The sequence below is a fragment of the Arachis duranensis genome, chromosome 4, assembly GCF_000817695.3.
Source record: "Arachis duranensis cultivar V14167 chromosome 4, aradu.V14167.gnm2.J7QH, whole genome shotgun sequence".
In the NCBI taxonomy this organism is placed as follows: Eukaryota; Viridiplantae; Streptophyta; class Magnoliopsida; order Fabales; family Fabaceae; genus Arachis; species Arachis duranensis.
Window position 1 is genome coordinate 95,936,238 of NC_029775.3, and position 11,999 is coordinate 95,948,236.

General features: G+C 33.1%; 1 protein-coding gene across 1 annotated transcript; it reads right to left on the reverse strand.

The window, feature by feature from the left end:
• Positions 1–5,664: 5,664 nt before the first annotated feature.
• Positions 5,665–9,006, reverse strand: LOC110280534 (receptor-like protein 6). Its single transcript, XM_021141603.1, has one exon. It carries the CDS (start codon positions 9,004–9,006, stop codon positions 5,665–5,667), a length of 3,342 nt encoding a protein of 1,113 aa, XP_020997262.1.
• Between the last annotated feature and the right edge of the window lie 2,993 nt (positions 9,007–11,999).

Here is an 11,999-nt window from a genome sequence, read left to right on the forward strand (position 1 = left end):
AATAATTAATATTATTATTAATATTATTATTAATATTAATAAACAATTACTAATCGTTCATATATTGTTAATTATGTACGTGACAAATTATAATTGCTATGTGCAATAGCTATAAATAAAACCCTTAGTCCACTATTTATACATACTAATTAAGTATCTATTTTAACTATTAAAAAATTTTATTTGTTCAAGAAAATTAAGAATTTTTTATTATTGCTAATTAAGAAATATTTAGATTTCATTGTATTTTGGGAGAGTGAGTATTGTCATCAACCCTATAACAAATAAGTGTGGGGACAAATATCTCTCTAAAGAAAGCGATATAATCGTGTCTTGAAACCATCTTCATATACCCAACAATTTTAGAGAGATATTTCTTGAAGATGGCACAAGATCAAAACACCATGTTTAAGGTCATGAATCAAGAATTTGTCAAGTTGGATCGCTTTTATGGAACGAATTTCAACCGTTGGAAGGACAAGATGATGTTTCTTCTTTATTTATCTGAGATACAAGTTTTTTTGGGTAAAGTATCGTGCCTTGCCACCAAGTCTTTCAGGTTGAGACTTGAGATACAAGTTTTTTTGGGTAAAGTATCGTGGCTTGCCACCAAGTCTTTCAGGTTGAGACTTGATACTCTGTTAACCCTTACGAGAGTAATCGAGCACGTATAAATTTTCGAGAAGGATACCCCCAATGAGCAGATTATATATGAGAAAAAGTTATGTATAGATTCTTGGAGATGCACAATGGGAGACAGTCCAGGATTTAGCAGTCGAACTTGTCGGGTTGTTTTGATAACCGACAGATAAGACTCATCAGTCATAAGACAAACATACATCACATACATATTGTTTGAATTGCTTGCTTGTGCACTAATTGAAAATGCCTAAATGAATTTTACCTTTTGCAAATAATAATAATAATAATAATAATAATAATAATAATAGAGTAAAACATGAGTTTTCTTACCTGAAGTAGCATTTTTACTTGAGGAGAGAAGAACCTTTGAATGCGGTTCTTTACTATACAAGAGAGAGCGCAGATAGCGCGCACGCGAGAAAAAATATGGTGACGATGACATTAGGAGAGAGAGAAAGAGAGGAAGGCGGGGGAGATAAAGTAAATTAACTGTTTTATTATGAGAATAGAAAGTTAGAGAAATTTTAATTTATAATATTTAAATTAATCTTAATTAATAATATATTTATCTAAAAAATAAGAATATGTATTATTTAAATTAAAAAATTGACTAAAAGCTAAAATTTAAAAGAGAAGTAATATTTTTGTTTTATAAATGAAGTTGAGACGTAATTAATATTTTATTAGTTTTATCAAATGAATTTTACCTTTTGTAACAATTAGAATAAAATTAATTTATTATGATTAATTTTGTCAAGTATATAAATCTAACAGCAGCAACAACTTTGATGATCTCCAAGCACCTGCAATGATTACAATAACAACATATTTAACGTAAATTTGGATTTAATGCGAAAAATGAAGTTAAGCGCAGCCACAAGCGCAACATGCAATAACGGTACACAATTCTACGTCATCAAATACCTCACTAATTATGAGGGTTTGGAATTAGAATACACTCACTGTAATAATAGGACGAAGTAGTAGCAACTTCGAGCTGACCTAGCAGCAACTCCGACAACTACCTCAAGCGACGGCGGCGGCCAAAAGTTTCAGTGGTTCAGCAACAACCTTAATGTCGACGCGCAAACACCGGAACTCAACCCTACGGTACCAACATCTCAACATCTTTAATAAACTTTAACAGAACACTAATTTTTCGAGAGTTCCGGACAAAGAACACTTACCACACTCAAGAAAAACGCTAGGACAAAGTAGCGGTAGTTCTGATGGCGGCACTGACAGCGACGGCTCCCTCCAGTGACTACCCAACAGCGGCGACGGCGAAGGAGCAACGACAGTGGCTGTGACAAGCTTCTCTCTCACGAACTCCTTCTCTCTCCTCGACGGCGTCCCTCTCTCCCTCTCTCTCTCTCTCTCTCTCATGCAATGGCTCCGTGAAGAGGACGATGACAGTGGCACAGATCTCGCGACGACGATGACCACACCAAGTTGCAACGGGACGGCGACGGCGGAAACTTCTCCCTCCTCGCGTTTGGGCTCTCTCTCCCCTTTGTTCAGTCATCTCGACGGCGACTAGCAGGGTGCGGTGACGTCGGCGGCAAGGCCCACTAGCGCCGGCGCGTCGCCTTCCTCTCTTCCCTCTTCTCTGTCTCCCATTCTCTTTTCTCTGCTCTCAATGTTTCTTTCTTTCCTTTGGAAACTAGGGTTTATGGTTAGGGGAGAGTGTGTATGTTTTGGGATTTTAGGGTTAGGGTTAAATTCGGGACAAATTTAAAGTTAGGAATTTTTTGGGTAAATAAAGATTTGGTAAATTTTAATCAAATTAGGGAGTAGAGTATAAATTTGAAATCTAATATAATTTCTTAAAATTATTTTAAAATATTATTTGTTGTATTAATTTACTAATTGGCTTTCAATCAAGTACTCTCATTTAAGATATAAGATAGTATAATTAATTTTCGTCATTCATAAAATTTAAAGCATTAAATTCCAAAATCTCAATTATTTAAATCAAATCATATAAAATTCTTATCTTTTTACAACTGCTAACTTTTATAATTTAAATATAGAAAATTATTCAATAATTCTAAAATTAAGTAAAATTTTTAATTTAATTATCAAAACTTAATTTAATTACTTTTAATAAAATAATTTCTGAAAATAAAGTCTTTAATGAATAAATAAATTGAAATTAGTTAATAATAAGATTTTTTGGAAATTTTGGGTCTTACACATTATGGTCCCTAATCCTAACTACGTGGCTCCTACTGCTGCGCTACCCTCGCAACCAGGTCATCTGTCTGTTTCATCAGATTGAACTTCTTCATCCGCTTAGTAATGCACTACCTCGATGATGCCGCCTCCAATGATAGACACCGTGCCGCCGGAATCGTCTCATGAATCCCAGCCAGATACCTTTTCACTACCTCCCATCGTACGGATGACAATTTGGCTTGATGGGACTTTAGCGTGAGTGCTATTTTAATTCTTTTATATGTAAAGCATTTTAGTTAATCAGTTTAATTTAGTTACACTCAATTTTACTAGTTCTAGTGGACTTAGGTTGTTAAGATAGGTTCAATTTAGTTTAGTAGGTTTGAATTGCTTATTGTGTTTGATAATTCTTGATTGTTGATAGATGTTGCTATTTAAGTGAATTGTTGATGGATGTAGTTTTTGGCGCATTCTAGTTATAGAAGAAACTCTGCCAGAATTTCTAACAAAATCTAAATATAATTGAAGTTTATAGATTACTTCGAAGTACTTTTTAGTAAACTATTAAACCTAAGTTTTTCATTGATAGCTTTGCGCTAAATAACAATACATGTACATAGGAGTGTACTGAGGTCATCAAGATGATGTACGACCACTCATGGTCGAACTACAAAAAGATCCCATCTGAGACCATAGAGTGATATTTTTAAAAGTGGGTGGTAAGAACTAAACATATTCAAACCTTAATGTTAGCTTATATCTTTTATTTTATTTAATTATGTATTTAATTTCGATTAAATCGTCCTAAATGTTCTTTTTGCAGAAGAAATTCTTATGGGGCAAGACTTACGATCTCATGATCAAGAATATCTTCTACCATCGGATGGCTAGGCAGCTTCAGCAGATGTTGGAGGACGTACGTGAGCACCATGACCACCTCACTATTTGAATCCGTCCAGACATTAAGAAGTTACAGTACATTCATTGGAAGACTGATGAGGGGTTCAAGCATCGTTGTCTCACCAACAGAGCTAACAGGGCATCAGGCAGGTCGTCGAAATATACCGGTGGATCAGCGACTTTCATGAAGACTAAGGCCAGGATTGTAAGTAACTTTTTTTTATTTTGTTATTAAGTTCATTTAGTATTAATATAATGTCATTATTACTTAACTTAACATGTGGTTTCAAAATGTGTAGTCCAAATTGTTGGATCATGAGGCGACGATGGCAAAGACCTTTAAGTATACCTAGACGTTGAAGGACAACAAGAAGAGATTTGCTGATCAGCAGGCTGCGGATCATTATGTGAGTAAACATCATGTGATATATCATTTTTAAATCAACTGCAACCCTAATCATAAAATGTGTTACATAGGACTCTTACACGAAGAGATTGGAGGCCACAACCCAACAATCTCAGCATATTGGAGACAATCGCAACAACTCCACTGAACCAGCTGTCGATCTTGATAGGGTTTGGTGCGAGGCCGCATCTGAGCCGTACAAGAATCGCATGTACAGGCTCGGATCGTTCTTCATAGACAACCTCCCTATATCCACGTTGAGACATTCATCCGCCTCTGCCACCAGTCGGCCTGTCGATCCCGAGGACGTTGATTTGCAGAAGCAGGTGCTGTTCCTCACCCGGAACCTTCACCAACAGGCTTAGCAGTTGCGGGAGTCTGAGGAGAGATATTAGGTGATCCTCTCACGCATGACAAACATTGATGACCTCAGGCTGGAGTGGAGGCGGGAGCTGGAGCAGCTTCAACAGACAGAACAGAACATGACACCGTACGAGAATCAAATGTACACTGGTGGCAGCAGTGCTACTGGAGGGGAACAGGCATCACCGCCTAGGCCGCCGTCTTTGCAGTAGGACCAGTGGGACGACGACAACTTTCAATGACTAGGGTTTGTTTATACACTGTTTGATTGTATCATATCCTCTGTTATTTGACTTTTCATTTTATTCGTACATTTGATAATTTAACATATTTGACTTCTATTATTTAGAATTTGATTACTAATTGTGCATAAAATACATTTAAATGAAAAATGTAGAATTTCACCACTAATTTCATAAAAAACAATAAAAAATTAAACTTAGCGCGGGATTCTCTAGCGGAAATATCTGACGGTAAAAATGTGGAAACAAAATAGTTTGGCATCAAATTTACTGTCGAAAATTTTTTTCGGTAATTGACACTAGATATTCGTAGCTTAAAAAATAAATCTGCCGCAAGTTATCGGCGGACAACAAAATCCGATGAGAAATATTTACCGGCGAAATTTATACCATCGAATTGAAACCGATAGAAAATTCGACGGTAAATTTATTACTGATGGATTAATTTCAGTTTTTCATCGGTAAATCCGACAGTACTCGACATTTTTCCGGTAGTATTTGTGTTCAGTTATGAGCATTTTGGAGCAATGAAACTGGTGATCAATAGGAGAATATGCGTGAGAGCAGTTGCAACTTACTACAAAGTAGTGTTGCTGTTGCAAATTGCACGGACTGAAGAGCAAGCTAATGGTTAGGACTGTGGCTAGTTGCACGATAAAAAGTTACATAGATGCTTCACATTATATTTTCTAAACTTAGAAAAAAAATTACAAAATTCAAAAGATGCCAGAAATAACATGATATATTAGCTATCTAAAGAGAGAGATACTTGCAAGTTCTAGAACTAGAACTTCATTTAACGTGTTCCACCATAATTATGCATGACCATTTATTTTAATTTATTTAATGTCACATAATTATGGTTAATTGTATATACTTGTGGAACACGTATAAATGTGTTTTAGAATCTTGAAAGTATTACTCTTTGAGTAATCAGCTTCGATTCCACCTTAAATTTCTGTACCTTTGCTCTCCTTGTTGCTCATAAACAAACTCAAGTTGAGGAAAGATCTTGTGAAGTAAATCATCCATGTTCTTGCAATACCATAGTCTCCATCTCTTCCAAAAAATAAGAGGAAGGATAATAAGTCCAAACCCAAATGTGAATCCCAACTCAACACTTAAGAAACTCCAGTTAATTGAAGTTTTCTTTTCAGAAGATGGTGACAATGGTTCTTTCATTCCATTATCACCACAATTCTTGGTTAATGGAAGGCCGCATAACCCATCATTACCTTCAAAGGAGTATGCATCAAAAGTCTGAATCTGAGAACCTGTTGGAATTTCCCCCACCAAATGATTGAAGGAGAGATTCAACACTGATAGAAAATATAGACTTGAAATCTCAGTAGGGATCCTTCCACTCAAATTGTTATATGATAGGTCCATGGATTCAAGATTCATCAAGTTTCCTATAGAAGATGGAATGTGACCAGAAAATGCATTGTGTGACAAGTTAAGAACATGAAGTGCTCTCAAATTCACAAGCTCTTCAGGAATTGGACCTTCAAGATGGTTGGAAGAGAGATCCAATGCAGTAAAGATGGAAGGAATTTTGATGTAATTCAAGTGTAAATTTTTGCCGACAATTGTAACTGAATCCAAGTATCTACCTCCAAGTTCATTGGCAGTCACATAATAAGCAAATATGTGATCTATCACAGAGTAAGGTTCTCCTCCCAACAATTTGTTTAGCTTTATCACAAGATCTTTATCAATGACAGTGAAAAGATCCTTAAAACGTATGGTATCATGGTTATCAAACATGTCAAAAAATAAATTTCCAAATTTTTGATGGGCTTCATTGTCATCGCCCATCATTCTTGACCATCTTTGCAAGAGAGACCCAGATACCATACCACTAAAATTATTGGAGGCTAGATCAACAATATGAAGCATCTCCCAATTTCTATTGCTATGTTGGCATTTAACTGGACCATGGAGTCTATTTGACCTTAAAATCAACACTCTCAGTGTGGCAATGTTGCCTAAAAAGCATGGAAATTCATTTGAGAAGTGATTGTTTCCAAGGTTCAAAACTTGCAGTTTCTGACAGTTGGACAAAGATTTTGGAATTGGACCAACCAAAGTGTTTGAATTGAGATCAAGAAACCTCAAGTTACAAGAACTCGAGATTCGATCAGAAACATAACCTATGAGTTTGTTTTTGGCAAGATTTAAGACCCTAAGTGTGCTATTCTTTCTAGTCAGACACTTGGGAATAGAGCCCTTGAAGCTATTATATGAAAGATCAAGCAACCTAAGGGAGGAAAATTTGCAAAATGAATCATCAATGTTTCCTCGTAAGCTATTATTTGAAAGGGAGAAATAAAATAAGGAAGGAATATACTTGTCCAAAGTGGATGGGACATAGCTGAATCTGTTGCTTGAGTAGTCCAAATGGACAGCATATTTTGTGAAAGTGGGAATTGACCCAGGAAGTTGATTGGAATGAAGATCAAGGATATATAGATTAGAATTGAGATTTTCCAAAGGGCCTTCCAAACTTGTGAGAAAATTTTTGGAAAGATTCAAATAGACCAAAGACTCAAACCTCCAAATCCAATTGGGTATTGGTCCATGAATCTGGTTGTTGGATAGGTCTAGTGCATGAAGTTGGGATTGGTTTCTTAAGAAACCAGGAAATTCCCCTAACTTGCAAGATGCCAACAACAGATACTTCATAATAGGAAAGGATGAAAGGCTATGATCATCATTGAAAGGTGGTATATAAACTGATAAATTGTTGTTTGAGAGGCCTAATGTATGCAAGCTTGGTAGATTATGAAGCACATCAAGATGTATACTGCCATTGAATTCATTTTCAGAAAGTTGGAGGAATTGAAGTCCTTTAAGTTGAAAGAACGAAAGAGGGATCTGTCCTTCTAGTCTATTATGGCTCAAATCAACCAAATGTAGTTGGAAGGAAGAAGCATTTGAAAACTCATCCAATGGACCTTGAAATCCATTATTAGAAAGTGTGAGCTCTTGCAAAGATGGAAGGGTAAAAAGAGATGAAGGAACTTTCCCAAAGAGAGAGTTATCACCTAAATTAATGTTAAGGAGATGTAGAAGGCCCTCAAAATGAGATGATTTAATGGATCCAGTCAAATTATTGTGCAAGACAGAGAAATATCTAAGATTCTTAGATATATTAAGAGATGGAATTGGACCACTAAACTCATTAAATGATAAGTCTAGTTCAACAATTTGGGTGAGTTTTGACATTGAGGTAGGCAAGGTTCCATTGAATTGGCAACTGGAAAGATTTAATGTAGACAAGTGCTTCAGATTGGAAATGGAATCTGGTATTTGTCCAGAAAATTTTGTGTTGTCAAGTTTCAAGGTGTGAAGAGACAAATTCTGCAAAAATTTTGGTAAGTAACCATGAAGATCATGATTAGTTGACACATCAAGAACATTGAGTGATTGAATTTGGAAGATACCATTTGGAAAATAGCCACTCAACCTGGAATCCCTAAGCTCCAAGACTTTCAAATTAGAGAAACTCGAGAAGGATTCTGGCACTAGACCTGAAATATTATTCAAGTTTAGTCGAATCACTTCGAGTGCCTCTAGCATTGATATTGAAGAATCAATTGATCCTGTGAGATTGCAATATGACATGCTAAGAACTCGCAGTTTTCGCAGCGATGATAAAGCTTGGCTCCATTCCTTTCCTTCATCTGATATCTTCACTCCATCCAAGAACAACTCCCTGACCTCTGTAAGGTTCTGCACCAGCATGGCAATATTTGGCTTCACAAGTTTGAGAGTATGTTGTGTTGAGAATGATGAAGACAAATCGAGAGCAACTAACTTTGTTAATTGAGATATCTCGGCCGGAATCTGTCCCACAAAGCCGGCATTTGATAGATTTAAATGCCTCAGATTCTTTAGCTTTCCAAATGTGGAAGGAATGGAAGAACCAAATTCATTGTGAGCCAAATTCAAATTCTGCAAATATTGCAGATTGAAGAGGCTTGATGAGTTGTGTAGTCCTCCAGAGATAAGTTCATCACTCAAATCAAGACCAACTACTTGGCCTTTGTTGCATGTTACTCCATTCCACTGACAACAATCATCATCAGTTTTGTTCCAATGAACCAATTTCTTGGATGTAGCAGGGTTGAATATAAGGCTATTCTTTAATTGGAGCAACAAAAGCTGTTGATGGCCAAAGCAATAGTGATTTCTTGCAGCATCAATGTTGATACTAAGGTTTATCAACCAAAAGGGTATAAAGAAAGCCAAGAAGATTTGATGGGTTCTCATTGGGAATTTTGCTACTGGAACTAAGGTTGGTAGATTAAGAAATTTGAGGATGGTGTATGTAAACATTTGGAGCATGATCTATTTATAGATAATCTAAAACTCTTCTTATAGTTCTCTGTAGTATTATTATTATTATTCGGTAGATATTTGACTATCTTACAACATTTTTATTAAGGCAACTACTCAAATGAAGATGACAAAAATATATTTTTATAAAAATACTTTGTTTAAAAGTGTGACTTATTTATTTAGCCACATTTTAAATTAAGACAACACTTTTATAAATATCAAAATCTAATCATACAATTTATCATCCAAGAATAAAAAAAATAATTTTCACATGAAGACAATTATAAAGTCTTCATTGTAATATCCACTTTTTATTAATGTGTAATTACTTTAAAAACTTTAATAAATTACTCTTTTAATATAATTAAATTATTAATAAAAATTAGTATTTAGTAATATAATTATTTTAAAATACATATTAGATATATTTTAAGAACAAAAAATACTTTATGTATATTAAAAATTAGTCATTATATATTTTTTATATATTTATACATATTAATTTATATATTTTTTAACTAAATAATCAGTTATCAGAATAATTAAACTTATGATGATAGAATAATTAAATATGTAATAGTTAAATAATCAAACTTATTTATAATAGTATAATAAAACTTTTTTTGAGATGCCAAATATATATTGTATATGCAATGATTAAATGGTAGGCAATTTTTTGTTTATACAGTTACACATAAAAAGATTGTTTAAGACCATGTAAAAAAATTGAGTTAAAAAAATGCCTAATACCCTGTCTTGACCAAGTAAACAAGTGAATAATGAGTATTCAATTGATAGGTTCAAACTTAAGAGATTACAAAATATTATTACATAAGACAATGACTCTCAAAACTTGATCTTTCCTGCTATTACCAAATAAAATATTTCAGTGAACTATTGAGGTCTTTTGCGTATCGGTGGGGAGCGAGTTTGCATGATAAAGTGATAAATACTGTTTTCTTTTTAATAAAATAAAATAGGATAAAATACATCTCATGAAATATTGTTTAGAAAAGTTTAAACTCAAAATTAAATTCAGAATATTATTCATTAAAAAAAATTCACTCTTTTTTTAGAGAGGTTAAAATGATATTTTTTATTTATAAAATATATACTTTCTTTTCTTAAAACTTTTAAAAAAATTTTTTTAATCTATTTTAAATTTTTTGTGTTAACTAACGTTAACTTTATCCATTTTTAAAAAAAATAAATTATTTTTTATAAAAATATCCTTTAGCAAAAATTTTATTTTTTATCATTAAATTTTACTTACCAAAATACTCTTTAATTATTTCATAGAATTATTGAAAATTAAAAACAAATCGAGATGGATAAATTCTAAATTTAAAAATTAGTATCTCATTCCTTCACATCTTTACAAAGCAAGTTTTTTAATAATTACAAAATGATTAAAGGATATCTTCGGAAAAAATAATTTAATCATTAAAAAATTTTTTCAAAAATATTTTAAAAAAATACAATTTAATCAATAGAAAAATAATTTATTAAAGAATATTTTGGTAAACAAAATTTAATCAAAAAAATTTTATTAAACGGTATTATTGTAAAAAATATTTTTTTAAGAAAAAGATAAAGTTAATGTTAGTTAACATAAAAATTTAAAATGGATTAAGGAAGAAATTTTTTAAAAGTTATTAGGGGTAGTGTACATTTTACAAATAAAGGGGAGAGAAGTGTCATTTTAACATCTCTCAAAAAAGGAGAATGAAATTTTTTCTAAAAAATAATAGTATAGTTTTTTGTAAGAAATTTATGGCAAATTCAATTTGATGACAAAATATTCTTAAAATTTATTCAAATTATATTTTATTGATTAATTTTTTGTGTCTCTAGTAGTGATGCTATTAGAATGAGAATTCATACAGTAAGACGGGTATTTTACTCTTAAATAAATTACTATAAAATATACTGAAATTATATTCTATTGATTAACTTCTTGTGTTGTGTTTCTAATAGTGATGCTACTAGAATGAGAATTTATGTGGTAAGACAGGTAGTTTATTATATAGTTGATGGTAATACTAAAATTTGAGAAAGAGGGGTTGACTCAAGTTGATTTTAGAAATGAAGTTCTTTTATGTTGTATTTCGCGGAAGCAGATTATGCAGGAAATTTTTTGCGTTTTGTTTCTAAAACCAGAACTAAAAAAAGAAAGGGAGAGGAGAATAAGGCCGGCATGTATTTTGGTTCGGTTTTTTTTGTGCCATGAAACTTACATCCAGTCTCCACCATAACTATAGCAGAATTTTCACCATAATCAAACTAATTACATACACCAATACCAATGAATTACAACCTAATTTATCGAGTATCAACCACTAAACTTCTACCCAAGCCTAGCCACCACCAAGTACTATCCCAACTTGGTAAGGAGAACTAATCCTAGTTCAACAAAACCAAATATACAAAAATTTTCTTTGACTTTTTCAATGCATCTCTCTTGCCTCTTCTCTCATGAATTTTTTATTTTTTCTACCACCAATAATATGTCTTTTTCTTAATTACGGAAAAATAATATTAGATAGCCATAGTATTAAAATTTCAAATGAATCACAAAACTGAAGAAAAATATTTCAGCTCAAGTATATGAGATGATGCTCAAGTGTCACTCTATTTTTCTTGTCTTCAAATGTTGTTGAGATTTCAACTTTATAGTATGAAACTCGCTCTTCAAATTCCATCACTGCCTCTTTAATTTTCTTGTTTATTCTGCCCGTTGTAGCTGTCATCCTTGGCATGCAATGCTTTTCCACTTTTTTCACTATTTCTGTTGTTCTTGGAGCTGCTCCACTACTTGTTCTTGCATTTTGTTTTTGTCCTACCAACTTCTGAATTTTGATCCTCTGCTGTCCTTAGAGTTGGTATCTTTCTTGGCATGCATACCTTTTTCATTTTGCGCTATT

Bases quoted from the DNA above. Each gene is read 5' to 3' on its own strand.
- LOC110280534 (XM_021141603.1), bottom strand. From the start codon at position 9,006: ATGAGAACCCATCAAATCTTCTTGGCTTTCTTTATACCCTTTTGGTTG.